Source organism: Colias croceus, chromosome 1 (assembly GCF_905220415.1).
Source record: "Colias croceus chromosome 1, ilColCroc2.1".
Classification (NCBI taxonomy): domain Eukaryota; kingdom Metazoa; phylum Arthropoda; class Insecta; order Lepidoptera; family Pieridae; genus Colias; species Colias croceus.
This window is the reverse complement of record NC_059537.1, coordinates 12278296-12297601: the sequence shown is the minus strand read 5'-3', so window position 1 is coordinate 12297601 and position 19306 is coordinate 12278296. Positions and strand designations below refer to the sequence as shown.

At 33.9% G+C, this 19306-nt stretch overlaps 2 protein-coding genes across 3 annotated transcripts in view; one reads left to right on the top strand and one right to left on the bottom strand.

Annotated features, from left to right (window-relative positions):
* LOC123691193 (syndecan) overlaps window positions 1-19306 on the bottom strand; it is a 255125-nt gene that overhangs the window by 105832 nt on the left and 129987 nt on the right. The window lies entirely within an intron of this gene.
* On the top strand, window positions 495-2947 carry LOC123691183 (lipase 3-like). The gene is made up of 5 exons (XM_045635469.1): window positions 495-583; window positions 921-1116; window positions 1507-1880; window positions 2169-2312; window positions 2554-2947. The coding sequence occupies exons 1-5, from the start codon at window positions 497-499 to the stop codon at window positions 2929-2931; spliced, it is 1179 nt and encodes a 392-aa protein (XP_045491425.1). The 5' UTR covers window positions 495-496; the 3' UTR covers window positions 2932-2947.

Below are 19306 nucleotides of genomic sequence, written 5' to 3'. Positions count from 1 at the left end.
CAGATCAGCTCCATGTCATGATAATGTTTCATCGCTATCCAATTTACATTCGTATACAAAATTTCAGCTCAATCGGTTACCGGGAAGTGAATCAAAGTTACTTACTACATTGAAATTAAGTCATCGAGTACAGACAAAAATGCTCATAAAATAAAAACTACTATGCCTAGCCGAATAAAATTTTTATGGGACCAATTCGACACCATCCCGCATCGAACAAAAAAAGAATCACGTAAATCGGTTCAGAAACCTCGGAGTAATCGGTGTACATACATAAAAAAAAAAAAAAAAAAAAAAAAATATACCGGCCGAATTGATAACCTCCTCCTTTTTTTTGAAGTCGGTTAAAAACTCAGCCAATTAATGCACAAATTAGAAGATTGATAAGGGAATGAACCACGCGTCATGAACTCTAATATTGTCAAGATACCATATCAGTTGGGTGGACTTAAAAAGGGATTGTTTCTGAGGAAACGATGTCATTAATCATAGAGACATGCTGGGGATACTATCGATAGCTTGCCTTGTGGTGACCATACAGGCTCTGCCCACTGATGTAGGCTCCAACAAATTGTACAACATTGTAAGTCCTATTCAGTTTTGTTAGATGCACAAACAGCTTTGTTTGCAGAGAAAATGTATTGTGTTACCTAAAGGCTTTGCTCAAATCAATCCAATTTGTTTAAACAAAAATCCTACAATTAAATGGAATAAAATTACTTTATCGTTGGAATGATACATTTTATAAATATTTTACTAAAATTTCATCGAATTTGTTAATTTTTTGTTCTTTTAAATGATAATATGGAAAATGGACAAATAAAAATTCTCAAGTAGGTAATCTTTAGACGTAATAACAACAACCATCTCGAGAGATAAAAAAAATCATCATATTAACCTTACCGTCTCTTAAATTTCAGCATGAAAAGATCATAGAAGAAGGATACCCAGTAGAAACTCATGATGTCGTGACAGAAGATGGTTATATCCTGGAATTAATCAGGATACCATATGGAAAAAAGGGTAAAGATGCAATCGTTAGACCACCAGTGCTTCTTATGCATGGTCTATCAGACTCTGCCGCTGCATACATCTCTTTGGGACCAGACAGTCTCGGTAAGCAAACTTATTTACACATAAAAACACATTTGTCTGCGGACGGCAATGTAATTTCAGAATGAAGACAATACGCAAAATAGGCGCTTGACGTCGAGTTGCGGAGAAATGCCCGTATATTATTTAATGCTCACTATCTTATTTCTACAATCTCAATGCAATCTTATCTTGGATATCTTTGTGATGTCAAGTAGCAAGGATAATAACCAAAATACTGCAAGATATAAACAATAATACTTGTCTCATCCCATTTTAAATCTTATATAATTCAAGATAAAATACAAAAATGTTTAATACGAAGTGGACGATATATAAATCAATTGAATGTTTAAAAACGAGTGACAATTGCGATGGAGATGCAAAAGAACTAAAGACGCAATATTTCCACAGCTTACAATCTCGTAGAAGAAGGTGCTGACGTATGGTTGGGTAACGCGAGAGGCGTGGCCAATTCACGTCGCCACATCAAACTGAACCCTGACGATGAAAAGGAAAAGTTTGAATTCTTCGACTTCACTTTCGAGGAAATCGGAATGATTGACCTACCCGCCATGATTGACTATATTTTAGAGAAGACAGGAGAGAAACAGGTTCACTACATCGGACATTCGCAGGGAGGAACCGTCTTCCTGATCCTTAACTCTATGAGGCCAGAATACAATGACAAAATCTCATCAGCTCATTTGCTCGCAGGAGTCGGCTATCAAAATCACTTCCCTAGCAGTGAATTAAGAATAGCAGCTATAAGTACTGATTTGCTTTATGTAAGTATAAGTTTTATGAAACCCACGTAATACTCTGTCTTTGAAACGGAACTTTGATGTTATTTTTAGCATCCATCTGATGAGTGCTTTATATTTAGTTCTATGTCAAAATTATTAATCTTAAAAGCGTCGTCGAAATCCTTTTATTTTGTGTATTTGTATTTCAGAAGTTATTTATTATCATGGAAGTTATATTTAAGATTTGCACAATATTTCTAAAAAACAGTTCTATTTATTCTTGTTAATCCTGTACAAACATAATAACAACTATTTGTATGAACATTGCAGTCGCTCGGAGTTTCTCTAGGATTTGTAGAGGTCCTAGGGCCTAACTGGGGCAATCAAATCACTGAACTGCAAACACTCAACGCCTGTGCCTCCACCGAGGACGATGGAGGAGTCTGTTCAAGATCATCACTGGACGATATTATTGTGAGTAAACTGATGTAAATAATATTACTATATATCATTGATTTCACCTTTTTTAAAAAAATAATTACTACCGTCGTTGATCTTTACAAACGGCTGTTGAATTTAAACATATTTATTATTTTCAGTAATTTATTTAATGTTTTAATGAGCAATTATGGTACAAGACATTGATTCTTCTATAGCGTCTTTACCATAAAATTTATATCCACATCGAATCATTAACATTTGCCCACCATTCCAGAAAGATATCCTGAACCCCAGCGAGCTCTTGCCCGGATCGGCGTTGAAGCAGTTCGCGCACTATGGCCAAAACATCCGTGATAAGAAGTTCCGTCGCTGGAGCTACGGTCTCATCAGAAACCTGTCCAAATACGGGTCAATAACCCCCCCAGAATACGACCTCTCAAAAATAACCGTAGACATTACTATGCATTACACAGTCAATGATATGCTCCTGGATGAACAGGACGTTCTGGAGATGGCTGCTGTTATCCCTAATGCTTCAGTTAGAAGAATCCCGAGAGAATCCTTCACACACACAGACTTTGTTACCGCTGATGACGCTAAGGAACTCGTTGTTGATTACATTGTTGACCGCTTATCCACCTTTGTTAAATAAACATTTGATACTGCTATTTTGTATTTATTACTTTTCTCTATCACTTTCTAGGTCTACAAAATACTAGATACCACGATACCTTATATATCTGTCGTGAAATGTAAAGGAAGTTTAACCAAGCCAAAATAATATCAATTATACGATTAAAGTATACAAATAAACAAGTAGGTTAATATAAACTACACAAAGATAACGAGATCCATTCAAGCAGACTGTACAAAAACTTCCATACAATTGTAATTATTTTCCTGAAGAAAACTGCGATAAGGCTGACACAAAAATCCAAAGTATTCAGATCGTAAATCCATGTTCCTAGCAGACGTAAATACAAATAAGGAAGTAAACAAGCTAATTCATCTTATTAAATGTCACACGACTCCGTAAATATTCATAAAAACTCGCTTTTATCGCACCACCTGGTTTACCGAGCTGACAGTTTTTAATACCTTTATTTTGAACTGTAAATAATGCTGATCCCTGGATATTATGATTTGTGTGTGTTGTAAATAAACTTGTTCGACGATGATTTTACGATATTTTGTGACCTAGTGATCGTTAAGTCCGTTTAAAAGGTTTTACACGCAACGGCTGTATGATTGTGAATATTTTATGAGAGCCAAACGATTGAATGAAGACTATATTTTGAAATAAACTCTATCGTTCACGATATTACATACATTTTCGTGATTGGAAGAGGCATTGGAACAACCAAATATATAAAAAAAATCACGACTTTAATGTACCAACAAAATCTACATTATACACTTCTTCACAATAATACAAGACATTCTAACGAAGAACATGAAAAACTAGTTAGACAGACTGGAGGAAGACAATTTTTTTTTTTCAGTTTCCTTCTAAGCGATAAAAAGAGCATATCCAATATATCCCATATATAGCATATCCCAGAGCACATATCCATTCATTTCTGAGTGGCATAATCTAAATTTTCTACCCTTCCTCCTAGATTTAGGAACTAAACAAAGCACTGATTTGTACTTGTCTCAAATGTGTTTGTAAACCGGACTTACGGTGATTAAAAGTGCTATTGCTGTGAAGTTATCGCACCATTTCCTATACAGGGGACTTGGTAGAGGATCGTATCGCTTCACATTAGATACGGGAATTGTACCGAGGGACTCTAAGTTGGTATAGGTTGGTTTATAGGGTGAAATATTTGTTAAGTTTTTTAGAAATCTGGTCATCTAATCTATGTGAGAATTGGAGAAATTAAAGAATTTTTAACGTGAAGAATACTTATATTACAATATGCTTCATTGTAAGTTCCGCTATCACAATATAACTGTTATACTAATTTTGATATACCTACTGCGGATCTCTGATCTTTATTTGGCCCTCTACAAACTACCAAGATTATAATTAATCTAATGAACAATCAAATAACTTACGAGGCTCATGCTATAATGGTCGTTATAGATAAGTTAACAGTGAAATACTATAAGTAGACGATTAATCACCAAATTCATCAAATTCAAAGAAGATCATGCTATTCAAAAAAAACATTTCTAAACTGTCCAAAGTTATAAAGACCAATAAACTCAAATAAATCAAAGGAATTTAACTTACACGTTTATTGTCTACAATATTCGTATCACGTATAATTCGATCCCGAAACTACTCCAAAGGGACGGCGCTCTGCAAACGAAGTAACATTTTGCTCGAATCGTCTAATATTTCATTGGTTATTCCGTGATAGGCCTGGATATTGCCTTAATGTCTATAGGGTACCACTTAAGGACATATTTATTTATGAATTCCTCAAACGTTTGGAGGACAATGTTCTGGACATGATGGTCGTTTTTAATACAGCTTTTAAGGAAGAAAATGAGCTAAAATATAAGTGGTTCTTACGCTAAATTTATATGAGTGTTTGAAAAATTGGATAGCAAAATTATTTTTTAATTTACCATATAATAGCATAAAATATATATACGCGAAGACCTCTTCGTTTTGGAAGTCGGGTCGGTTAAAAACATACTAGTATATTTTCTTTTTTTAACCATACACAGACATAATTACGAATTTATTCGAATGTCGAATTATTCTCACATTATATGTACCTAGATACATAAAAACATACCTACCCGTACTTGTGTCTACAAAATTAATAGTAGAAAGAAATAACATTCTAGAGACAAAAGCGTTCCATCTAGTTATTGTCACATTGTATAAATGAAGTCTAAAATTATTCAGCGCAAGTCCTGGAACTAGCGAACTGAGGCACACGTGCGATCCGATACGCAGGAGTGAATTTCACAAATTTCACCATCCACTGCTTTCAATTAATTAAAATAGTTTGAGCGACGTGCTGCGAAATGTTCAGTGTATATTGAATTGATTGCTGCGCAGTTTTATCGCGATATGATTTATGAAATGTTATTACGATGAGTTGTTTTCTTAAATTTTCAAAGCGCGGATCGGCGTAGTGCTACGCTTAGTTTACGTAGCTCCAAAGCGTAGACATTGGTGCTACGTAAACTAAAAGGACTAGTTATATTATTTTAATTGAAATAATTTAGATTGTAAATAATATGTTGTTTGTAATCATCTTGTTTCGTTCTAATTTCGAGGATGTTTTTCATCTCAAAATTACTCTCTACTAGTCTGATTGATGCATTTGCATATATTTATATGTCTATAATAGGTGGATAGTCTTAAATAACTGCTTAAACGATTATAACGAAACAACTTTTAAACAAAACTCAATACTGGCTATATTATGAGCAACGGTACTCAAGAAAATCTACAACCTCCACAACATATTTATAGACTGCAAACTGTTTTTAATAATCCCTCAAAAACATTTTCCCATCATTCTTGTTCAAACGACTTCCTCCATTAACGTTACTGCTTCACACTTTCTTATTTATCTCTTTAATGTCCTTGATAACCAACCAGAAAGAGCCCTTAAACACCTGCCCCGAATATAGCATTATTTTTCCCAGTGTGGAAAAAGGACAGCGCTATATGGGTCGTCTAGCGCTTTCCCTTTGTCACGCTGAAAATAATACTGCTATAAGACTTCATAAACATTAATGTTAGGGGATATAGGTCTAGTTAGGCTGGTTGTAAATCACAGTTTACACCTGAGATGCGGCAGGTTAATGAGAATTACTATGGATTAAGAACCATATTGTATTGAGTAGGTAATTTGGTTAATTCGTGTAGGCGATAATGCTTACATCTTCCACATAATTTTTTTTACAATACATTTTGTCACAGATATTTATTACTTTGGAATATTATCTTTTATTTAAATTTTGTCTGATAATTTTGCCAGTTTTTGTTTTCTAGCTTAATTAAAATTCCTCCAGGCAAACCATAAAACATCTTTAATTAACGCGTTTCCTACACATGCCTAAATCCTTATTTATAAGTTAATTAATGCAATAACCCTTTCCAATACATAAAACCTAGTTCTATAAATATCGAAAATGTTAACAAAACCGCTGACCGCAAATTGCGTGCCGATAAGCGAAGTGACGAACTCAATAGTTCATAAATTATCGCCTGTACAAATAGCCCGTTTGTTTTACCTGAATATTAAATGTTAATTCAGTAAATAGTACCAACATAATGAATAGTACCAACATAATGAATAGTACCAACATAATAACGATTGGTCGGATTATAAGTTCTAATAAACCTGACTCCATATTAACATCACAGATAGTACCTATAATACTATCGCTTATTATAAATGCGAAAGTCTCTATGAGCTATAGTGCTAGGATATCATAGATAGTATCGATTTGAAATGAAAGTAGTTGAAGGTCAGTGTTATGTATGTCGGGTTGTATAATAGAAAGCAATTAATCTCAATGTATATTTTATTTCATGTAACAATTGTAAATAGTAATTAACAGAAAAGGATTGTATAGAATGCCGTATATAAGACCAATGTAAAATCAAAGATGTCTTCCCGAAATATAGTGACGCTGTGTGTACCACAGATTATCAATATCCAATTTATGGTGCCAACACTCTCCCTCGTTATAAATTCAAAGGTTCAATCTGTTTGGAGGTCTTCTCATCCTAGTACTACGACGGATTTCAATTCTGGACGGTGTAGGTTCATGTGTATCTGGAATTGTTTCTGGTACAAGGTTTTCTGGTTGGTAATTTCCTGGACTTTCTACTGGCTGTGTAGATGATCTTCTTCGAGTAGGACTTGTATGTAATATTACTGTAGGGCTAGGTTGTATGCATTCTTTTTCAGGTGAAGCTGGTGTAGGTGAATTCTCTTGCAGGTACGTTGGTCGGTAAGTATCTGGTGTATTAAAGTTCTCACTCAAACAAGATGTCTTTATTATCTGATCAATATGTCTGTGATGTATCTTTCCATCTACTTCCACCTCGTAATGTAATTTTCCTTTCCTCTCTAATATTCTTCCAAATTTCCATTTGTTACTATCATACATCCTTATTTGTACTCTATCCCCTGGTTTAAACTCTTTGTTTACCTTTAATTCTTCATTGTTGCAATCTCTAACTTCTTGTTTTCTTTTCACTAAATCTATTCTTGTTCTATATATTCTTTTAAACATCATTTCTCCTGGACTCTGCCCTGTAGAGCTATTAGGTGTTTTTCTATACATCATTAAAAATCTTTGTAACTTATCTTGTACAGATCCTTCTTCGTTCATCATTGCTTTAAGTTTATTTTTAACCGTTTGTACATATCTTTCTGCTTGACCATTTGTAGATGGGTGAAATGGTGCTGTAAACTTTGCTTGTATTCCATTTTCCTTTAAAAATCTTAACATTTCCTCTGATATAAATTGTCTTCCATTATCAGATACTTGGGTAACTGGTAAGCCAAACGTAGTATAGATTTTCTTTAAAATATTAATAGTAGCTGTAGCTGTGATAGAAGTAGTAGGTATTACCTCTAACCATTTTGTGTAGGCATCTACCACAATAAGAAAATATTGATTCATGAATGGTCCTGCGTAATCAATATGAATTCTACTCCATGGTTCTTTCGGATATTCCCAGATGTGTATAGGTACTTTAGTAGGGTTGTTCTTCATTAAACAGCATGTTTTACATTGCTTTACCATGTTCTCTATATCCATGTCTATATTCTTCCACCAGACGTAGCTTCTGGCTAACGCCTTCATCTTCACAATACCGGTGTGAGCTGTAAGTAAACTGGAACTGAACCTTCTTTCAATTTAAATGCTGCTTGATAATCTTTGATTTCACCTATTTCTTCTGTAAATAACTCTTTATATTCTTCTAATAATGTTTGTAATTTATATTTGAATTCTTTCTCTGTTATGTCTTGTTCTTCTTTGTATATTGTATTTAATTCAAAATTTAAGTTCAATTTTCTAAGCCATTCTCTTCCAACTACGGTGTCTACTTCGCGGTCAATTACAAAGATTCTTCCTTCAATAACTGTGTTCTTATACTGAATATTTAAATTACAAGTTCCTAATGGGTGTATTATTTCTCCTGTGTATGTTCTTAACTTTACTGATGTATTTTTAAGTTTCAGATTACTAAAATATTTCTCATAAAAATTTGTTGAGCATGTAGTAACTGCAGCGCCTGTATCCAGTTCCAAAGTATGTATTTTTCCATTTAATAATAAGGTTATGTTAAATTTATCACTGTGTATGTTATTGTTAAATATCTTATGTATTTCATATATTTCATCTTCCTCGGTGAATTGATCCTGTACTAAGTCAAGTTGTTTTTGATCTTTGAAACATACCGATTGTATATGTCCCTTTATCTTACATTTCTTGCAAAATAGTTTATCTTTCAAACGGCATTGTCTTGCTGTATGGTTTTCTTTGCCACAGCGAAAACATTTTATTTCTCTCTTCTTCTTGTGATATGAATTGTATGATTTATTTATATTTTTTCTTTTGTATGTATTTATTTTTGTAGGGTGCTGTATGTTTGTTTTAATTTTGAAATGATTTGATTTTGTTGAAATTTTGTTAATGTTTACTTGGCCAGAACACATTTCTTTTGTTTCAGCTTTTGATGTCTCAATCGCCATTGCAATCTTAATTAAATCATCAACCTTTGTAGATGAGCTTTCTTGTAGTAATCTTTCTTTTATTTCTGTACTCCGGAGACCTCGTATGAATTGTACTCGCAGATGAGTTTCAAATGTGCTGTGTTGACAGCTCACACATTTAAAGTTACATTTTCCCCCTAGTTCTTTTAAACCAGCAACATAATTCGAAATACTTTCACATTCGTATTGTTGTCTTAAACAAAATTTGTGCTGTTGGGCTACTTCACCGGGTTCAGGTGCGATATGGTTTTTCAATAATTGTATCAGGTCATAATATGATTTAGTTTTCGGAGAATCAGGTGCTGTAATATTTTGTAAAACTTGGTAGTATTTAGGACCAATGCAGTTCAGAAAAATCTGTGATTTTGTTTTATCATTTGTGACTCCTTTTAAATTAATGTAATTTTCTAACCTTTGTAAATACGATGCGAAACTTTCATTGTTTTCGTCGTATGGTTGTAATGTAATTCCACTCACCGATTTATCCGTATTTTGTAATTGTTCTTGTAATTGCGCTTGTTGTACTTGAATTCCTCGAATAGTTTCTAACATTTGAGATAATACTTGCCCCAATTGCTGTTCCATTTTGCGTACTTGTAATGTATTGTATATTATTGTAAAGGAAAAAGGAGGTTGTGAAGCGGGTTATCATCACGGGATGTGGAACCCTTGGAACAAAGGAAAAGGTGTTAGGAGCACATGGGTCGACGTACGCACGATGTTCTTCACTTGATTATTAGTATTGAATTTCCACTTCCTCCGTCCTCGTCGCCAATCTGTTATGTATGTCGGGTTGTATAATGGAAAGCAATTAATCTCAATGTATATTTTATTTCATGTAACAATTGTAAATAGTAATTAACAGAAAAGGATTGTATAGAATGCCGTATATAAGACCAATGTAAAATCAAAGATGTCTTCCCGAAATATAGTGTTGCCAGATGACGCTGTGTGTACCACAGATTATCAATATCCAATTTATGGTGCCAACAGTCAGGGTCAATCTTGTCATCAATCAGAATGAAAGGGCTGACAATGGTAAATTATACCTATGAGTTGTACCTAATGAAAAAGTAGAAAAACCTGAACTGTGTCCGCATATCACATCTGTACTGAAGTCTTAAATATTAAAGAAGAAGAAAAAAATACGACGTGTGGCACTCGGCGACTGCCGCGGTAAAGCTATTGCATGCTATGCCTTCAAGCCACACCTCCGCCCGTCGGAGTGGGGAGCGTGAGGTTTTTTCGTTACGGAATTTCTCGATTTGGTCCCCGCGCTCAAGGCCTGCGATAGAAGCTATGCAATAGCTTAAAAAAAGAAATGTATTGCATGTAGGTACATTTTAACACTTTTATATTTAAAAACCGTCAAAGTAGTATAGGTTTCTATTACACTATGTATACAATGTAGATCATATCTAGATGGCAACTGTTATAATCGAACTAACATTGGCCCCAACTAAAGACATATTTTACTATACATTTACGGAACAGCTATTTGAAGAGAATGGAGTATCGTTAGTTTAAATGGACGGAGGGATATCAAGTGGATATAACATAATGGATTCCTCTATCGACCGACCTATACATGCGATTCTACAAATGTTTATTTGGACATATAAATATGTAAAACAGTATAATTGCGAGAAAAAAAAATCATTGAGATAAATTATTATAAAAAATGTACCCTGTCGTCTTTTTATAATTATTTTGAACAAGAAACTAAACTGCTCACTGGTCAGAATTAGATAAAAATTAAAATGGCATCCCGGATAGCATCAGCTTTGAAAAAAAAGGAATCATCACAATCGATTCACCTATTCGAAATATCCAAAGTAACAAACAGTAGAATTAAGAATCTCCTCGTTTTTGAAGATGGTTAAAAAATGAGTTTATTACGCATTCATTGCATCGCAAAAAATGGCTTATAATAATGAAATCTCTTCAAGCATCTAAGATGAAAAGGAAAATATAGATGAATACGTGAGTGTACCAATTTAATTCATTTTAACATAAAATAATACTTATTAATACGTAGGTACATACATTCTACAGTGACACAATTTATATAATTGGTCATATCTATTGGATTCGCTAATACTTTTAATATAGCATATAAGATAACAAACTCACACGCTAGTTACACTTTCTTTTGTAGAGGTAAATATAAAAGATCAAGGCCAAATAAGGATGGTCCAAAACTTAACAACTCTATACCATCATCATGAAATGTCCCTGAAAATTAAAAGCAGAAAAAAACATGACAGACGTATCAATACAATACAATTTCTTCATTAATAGTCCTGGTATCTTCATATGTATTAAAAGCCAACACAAAATAATAAGATAAGAATATCTTCTGAAATAATAATATGATCCACTATATTAAATATATTGCACGGGACATACACTCGTATGAAGCCACACTGAGTTGCGAGAAAATAGGCTTAGATGTCATATTGAATGCAATAGCACTTGTAAGATGTAATATTTCTATGAAATCCATACTAATATTATAAATGCGAAAGTAACTCTGTCTGTCTGTCTGTTACTCATCACGCCTTAACTACTGAACCAATTGGCATGAAATTTGGTATAGAGATATTTTGATACCCGAGAAAGGACATAGCATAGGTTTTATCCCGGAAATCCCACGGGAACGGGAACTATGCGGGTTTTTCTATGACTGCGCGGGCGATGCCGCGGGTGGAAAGCTAGTATTAAATATTTTATACTATACTTCTATCATAAATGGATATACCTTGAATTGACCACAATATTCAGAATAAAAGATAGATAAACAATATATTCACAGAAAATTCCAGTAAAATAGAATAGAAGAAATTAGATGGTCCTGTGTTCTTCGCTAAACATAAATTTAGACCAAATGAACCAAAAACATCTATAGGAAAGAAAATTCCTTAATAATCTTGAAAATGCGAGGCCCAGCAATTTGACAAAAACGTATTTTAAAAGTCCTGCTCGAAGGGAAATTAATTTTGTACCTATAATATTTAAAATCACTTTAAAATTTTGTTCAGTCAAAAGTTCGTAAGTGGCTTAAACGATGCATGGTTAATGGAGAAACAGCATAAATAATTTGGTCGAGTTAAGTCTTTACCGTACTCATGCAGGTAATTTTTAATAAAAGGTAAAGGAATTTGGTATTTATATGAATAAATATTTGGAGTTTAAAATATAAAGGAAAATTTTATAATCATCACCATCACGTCCAATATTATTGTTCTCACTCTAGGGACACTGGACTTCTTTAAAGTTTTTAGCCATATTTGATAGCAAACACCGTATCGTAATTCGCGTAATAAGCGGTTGTAAATTAGTATTTATCTTCAGATAAGTATACGGAACAACAATTTTACGACTTTTCGTCACATAACCGTTTTATGGCACACCTTCACGACAGTTCAAATACTGATTCTGAGAACAATAATTTGTCTACACTAATATTATAAAGAGGAAAACTTTGTTTGATTGTAATGAATAGGCTCATAAACTACTGGACCGATTTTGATGAAATTTGGCACAGACAATCTTTAGACCCTGAGAAAGAACATAGACTACTTTTTTATTGCGATATATGTACCACGGGCGAAGCCAGGGCGGACCGCTAGTTTAAAAATAAAAACGGAATAACTGCATATGTGTTTGCATAAACTCTTGTATCAGTAAGGTCGAATCATCAGCCGCCGTACCATGATGACTTAATGCAGTATTATTTCCAAAGTGGAAAACGGACATCGATATATATGTGCTTCAGCGCAATCACTGCGTGTGGGAACACACTGGAAACAATACTGCTTTATGACATCATGGTAACCCGTTTTTATCACTAAATCACAATGAAACCGTTTAAGTCTAACAAAAAGACTATTCAACTTTATAATATTTGGCCCAATATTCAAAACTTTTAAGATCTACGTATGATAACACATAAGCTAAACTTTCCGCATACAAGTTTGTTTGTTCATCGCCTTCGTATAGCTATTAAAAGTTACGTTATTAAAAACAGGAACACGAAACTAATACCATACTAATTATGTTGTCCTGGTAGTTTCTCCATTATCATGCAACTAATTTTAAATTCATTTTATAACTCATCATTAGTTAATATATAATATGCAAGTACCTATTAACATTTAAAAAAATCTAATCTTGAAGGACGTCCTAGCCTGGATAATAAGAAGAATATATTATCATCACTAGGTACATATCTAGTATAAAACAAAGTCGGTTTCTCTGTCCCTATGTCCCTTTGTACGCTTAAATCTTTAAAACTACGCAACGCATTTTGATACGCACGTGTAATCCATGTATTAAAATTGCAAATTTCTAAAAATCTAACAGCTCCAGTTATTTCATCCTTCGTGTTCTCTAGGTTGGATAATTGCCGCATGCACTCAGTGCGGAGAGTCGGGTGCGCGTGGTTGTGCAATAGCAGCTCCCCAAAATTCGCGGTCTACGAACGTATGCCACGCGACCAACTACGTAAGTTCTTTGTTGTGACTGTTTCATTTATTTTTTACAAATATTATGTTGTGATTTTAATGCCAGTGCCATGCAAGTGCCATGCCAGTGCCACCCAAGTGCTTGTTTATTCTAATCATAAAAGATATGGCAGTATGTTTTGTTGATTATTTTAAATAGAAACGATATAGTAATGAATTTATAAATAAATTAACAGACTTTTAAAGATATTTGTGTACCTTTTCTTGTTTTAGAAATGGTATACCCTTGTAGACCACGCGACCACACACGTCAATTTAGATACGCGACTAGCCAACTACGGTTAAAAGATCACGGATCTAGGAAATTAACTGTGTTTGTATATTTTGTAGATATTGTTCACGGAAACTGGGAAAAGTAATGATAAAATACAATTAGCATGTTTAAGAACTAAGAATGAGGTCATATATCATCTGTCAAACCGCACTTAACACACGCTAATGAGCCATTACAAGCGACCCTCATAAGTGAGACCTTACAGGTGAAATGTCTTGTTTTCTATAGAGATAAAGCCATCAATTATTCTTATTGGTTCAAGGAACAGCTTAGTTAAGTTTGGATATGCATACGTGTTTGAATGTTTATCACAAATAGACAGAAATAATTACCTAAAATTAGCAAATGCTCCAAGTGTGTTTTGTTAAGTAAGTTTCCAAACAAAACATTCACATGAGTTAGTTCAGTATTATCACAGAATACTTAATAGTAGCTAACGCTGTATTATGTTGCATACTGCTTCATTTTACGTATAAGTTCGAATACTTGCAAATTTAGTTTTTATTTTTGTTTCATACAAAACTTAACATTTAATAATGCTTATTTTAGAAGAAATTATTATCTTTCGTCTTCAGATTTAGAATTTTAGGATATCTGGGCTACTTGCATACACACCCAAAATAGGCATGTAACCAACCTATTGATTACTCTACTTTTTTACGAATGAATTGAAAGAATTCTAAGCTGTCGTATAAACACCAAGAACCATTGAATATTTTTATATAATTATACGTTAAAATAACTTATCATTACGATAAGCCAGATAAGAGGTACTCTCAAGATTTCAAAGGTGAGGCTAAAAGCTTAATATAATAAAAATTTATCAACAAGTTCAAGGATTTGATAGTAGATATTATTATGTAATTCCTTGAGTTAAAATGTGTGCGTGTACTAGTGTACACACGTAACAAGTGAAACTTCTTTATGACCTTATTTTTCAAAAAATAACTTACTGTATGAAACTAATATAACTACAGAAATACGTCGAATCACGCGTGGTAGGGATGAGAAAAAGATGGCACGTGACGGAAAAATGTCATGCGTAACGAAAAAATGTTACACTAAATTTTTTTTACAACCCTGATAAAAAGTTTCAGTTCAAAATTTGAGAACTTTCATACCTTCATGATGATTCAAGCAAAGATTATTTTGTTTCACTTTAGAAATAGGAACACTATGTCGTGCTGCTGGATGTTAATAATTTACAATTTTGATAGATTAAATTTGTATCTAATTTACTACTTACTTTAACTTAAGACCCTTACCGACCTACCTCAATAATCGAATTTATTTACTTTCCTAATTTATCTTAAACAAAGCCATGATCTATGAACAGTGTCTAGAATATATTATATAATAATTCAAACACAAAAAACTTTCATTATGCGCAGCTATCATGATATTCTGTTCATCAGATCCCAGTTGCGTAATCTGTGTTGCTAAGTAAGTTTCTCGAAAAAACACAAAATAAAAATTATTTTTAACAGTTCGTTGATTAAAATATTATATTTTAAACCCGGGATTTAGATAGCGTTCCACAATATATAAACGGACTGCACATGCAGGCAATTTTATTACCCGACAATGTGGATTAAAATAATCAATTTAATATTTGTTTTTTATGCAGTGAATTTAGTCGTGGGGAGCGACGTGTGTCGCACTGTGAGTAGATTATTTATTTTTATTGGCTTTATGGGGGGCGTGCGTGGGGGGCTTTAAAAATGTGCCTTTGGAGTCTATTACTGATTAATTAAGTAGTTGCGTGTTTTATTTATTCTCGGGTACCTAATGTAAATGTAATTAAGGTTTACCTGTAAATTACCATTTTTTTTGTTCTTAGTTGACAATTGAAAAATAGTGATTTTAAGAGGTGTATGGATAAAAGTTACTTTACCAGCTTTTATTCTATCAAATTTCTCATCGTTAATTTTTCAGTAATTTGGAATAAGCCTCTAATTTGGCACGTGATATTTCTGACAGTTGTTATTTTTATATTTTGTCTATCGAACAATATTTGAAGATACATTATGTGAAAATGTCAAACAGAGTTTGCACTAAATATAATGCGAATTTTACAAACCAACGTTCTCAAACTACGTAGCTAGAACGTTTAGGTATTAAAGTTTTACGTGTTTATAATCCCCTTACAGCATGACAAGATACGCAGCGCAGGGTACCCAGCCGAGAGGTATGACGTCACGACCTCTGACGGTTACATCCTGGAGGTGAACAGGATCCCCCGGGGACAGAACCAGCATGACGCGAGAGCCCGGCCCGTGGTCTTCATGATGCATGGATTGACTGGATGCTCCAATTCCTATGTGGAGTTGGGGCCTAGATATGCTATGGGTAAGGCGATATTACTGGTAGAATAAGATAATCTGATATTCCTAGCTTGGTTAGCTTGTAATTTACCTACAAGTAGGTAGATCGTATTTTTCTAATAAGCGTGAGTATGTTTTCAGAATTACGAATTATGTTCAAAGTTTTCAACAGTTAACTCAACTTTGATTTTATAACTGCATGTTTAATAACGTTTCTAAATTATTCAGATATATATTTGTTTCTATTAGGTATACATATGCTATATTTAAGTATTTAGTTTAAATAAAATACCTCATCGGTGCAAATCCATTTCCACAAATTCATTTCACCTAATTGTTTTCCACGGATTTAGATTTCAATCAGCAACTTTATACTTGTAGAAATCAGCACAAACGTTGTTTAATACATTTAAAAAGTTTAAAACTCAGACCATAAACATCGTTGAATTATTAACAGGATTCAACTTAGCGGACGCTGGTTTCGACGTGTGGCTAGGCAACGCCCGAGGAGTGGGCAATTCCCGCCGCCATGTTTCCTTGAACCCAGATCATAGAAGACAAAAGTTTGACTTCTTCGACTTCTCTTGGGAGGATATTGCACTCTATGACTTGCCCGCTATGATCGACTTTGCCTTGCGGCACACCGGCCAGAACCGACTCCATTACATCGGCCACTCGCAAGGAGGGACCGTGTTCTTAGTTCTAAATTCAATGAGGACTGAATATAATGCGAAGTTTGCATCGGCGCATCTGTTAGCCGGTGTTGGGTATCAGAGGCATTTCCCAAATCCGACGTTGAAACGCGCAGCTTCGTTTACCAGCAGCATTCATGTAAGTATTAATTTCAATTGTTCGACTACACTGTAATAGGATGAGCCAAGTTTGTGGTAGACGATTATAGATGTTGATTGCGATTTTGAGATCTATTGCAATAGCATATAGGTCCATTATCCCACTGTGCTGTATTTTATTGAATAATCAGATACTTTCAACTAAATTCAAGCTAGCTAATCTTCGTAAATTATTAAGTGTAGGTATGGAGTTAGTTTATCGTATCACGCTGATTATTATATTTGGAAATACCGTTTGTTTTATTATGAATTGAAATGAAAGATTAGAATTATGCCTCTTATTGTCTGCGGCTCTAGAAATGCTTCTATATCAGAGATTGAACCCGGAACCTATTATTCATGAATTTATATTCCTTCGTTTCACTTCTACCAACACATACCATTACCTACTTACAAGTCACATACTTATCCAAATTTAATTTAATTATTTCTATGTTATATTATGAACCACCAATTTATTGAATAATTTTGTGTCCAACCTGGGCATCATCAAAATTGTATACTATCAAAATGCCCATATAACTAGTCTTAAAATTGTATAGGTTATTTATAAGCTATTAATATTCTTCTCTAAATTTTATAATATTCGTATTTCCAGGCGCTCGCCAAAACCCGAGGTGTTGTGGAGATCTACGGCCCCGACTGGACCGTCACATCCGAGGGTATCGTCAGCAGCAGCACATGCGCTAACACCACATGTTCTCGAGACGCTGACTTGGATCAGATTATTGTAATTATCTTTATTTATAACAATAATCTATACGTAATATTATAAAGCTGAAGATTTTGTTTGGACTGATTTGAAAAATTCTTTCGGTGTTAGATAGCCCATTTATCGAGGAAGGTTATAAGGCTATATATCATCACGCCAAGATCCACAGTAGCGTCGCCACGCGGGTGAAAACGCGAGGCGCAGCTAGTTTTCTATATTAATAATAATATAGATAACTAGCTGCGCTGCTCGCGATAAAACCTATATCCTGGGCCTATATCTACTAACTAATATTATAAAACTGACGAGATCTGTTCGGTTGGTGGAACATGCTAATCTCATGAACTACGGGGTCTGATTTGAAAAATTATTTCAGTGTTAAATAGCCCCTTTATCGAAGAAGGCTATATAATTATCATCGCGCTAAGATCACGCTAGTTTGAGGCGGGCAAAACCGCGGGACAAAGCCGGTAACAACAAATTAGATTCTTAATAGTTAATGGCGTTAGTCGGCGTTTGTTATTTGACATTGTAAAGCCAAGATAACAAAAATTTAACTTAGAAAAATTTCCTCTTATATTTTTCTACGATCTACATGTTACAGCATTCATTAATGGAGTCGGTGTAGGGCAGCTAGACTGGAATTGGTTAAATTATTAAAAATACACGTCTCCTCTATGCATCGTTTATTCGTAAACATATTCATTCACTGCTTTATCTTATGAAGTGCATATGAAATAATAATAATTTATAGTTAGTATGTAAAATGAAAGAGTGTGATGAGAAATATTTCATATTAGTATGGATAAAAAAGGTGAAACATTCAGTGCGCCATTAAAAATTAAAATTATACCTAATATACAAAAAATCCGGTGACGCGCGAGCTCGTTTGCCCGCTAATACATTAAAAAAAAATCTAGTAGGTACTATTTCGTTAATCACATGCTTAGCTACATTATTTGGCATACACTTAGGTAACTTATTTCTTTTTACTACATAATATACTAACATGCGTCTCTTCCTCATTCTCATTTGCGAACCCGACCTTACTTTTTTCGCAAACCCCATCAATATTGGCCATTACCCTAAACTTTTCTCTCTGTATAGACAGATGCCCAAATTGGCCGAATGCCGTCCAAACCGGATTTCTAAGGCCCCAATTAACCAGTAATTGTACCCTTATCACAAAGAATCTAGTTTTTGACGGCTCCGCTAGTTTGGGCGGAAATCAAAATGTATGGCCGGGAAATTTGCATTTATGGGCAATCCGACTTATTGTTTTAAGTGAAAGATCGGATTTCAAACGAAAGATCAGATTTCAGTATTGTTTCCAAACAATATTGATTCCAGTGTCGTTTTTATAAGTTCGTTATCATAATTATTATTATAGTGCATACCTATTACCTACTTAATATATTTTGCTAATATTATTTGATAGGTTATATTTATTTCAGATTTTATCAATTTTATAATCTTTACAATTTCCCTATATGTTACAATATAGGGATGCTTGAAATACTTCTACAAAACAATAAAAAACATCTCTATTCACAGGAAGAAATAATAGACGGCGCAGAGCTAATGGCCGGTTCTGCAGTCAAGCAGTTCGCTCACTACGGCCAAAACATAA

What these genes read in the sequence shown, in the direction of transcription:
- LOC123691183 (XM_045635469.1), top strand. Translation starts at nt 497, where the DNA reads ATGCTGGGGATACTATCGATAGCTTGCCTTGTGGTGACCATACAGGCT. An exon ending in CCAACAAATTGTACAACATT is followed by an intron (nt 584 to 920) that starts GTAAGTCCTATT and finishes CTTAAATTTCAG; the next exon opens with CATGAAAAGATCATAGAAGA. An exon ending in TTTGGGACCAGACAGTCTCG is followed by an intron (nt 1,117 to 1,506) that starts GTAAGCAAACTT and finishes ATATTTCCACAG; the next exon opens with CTTACAATCTCGTAGAAGAA.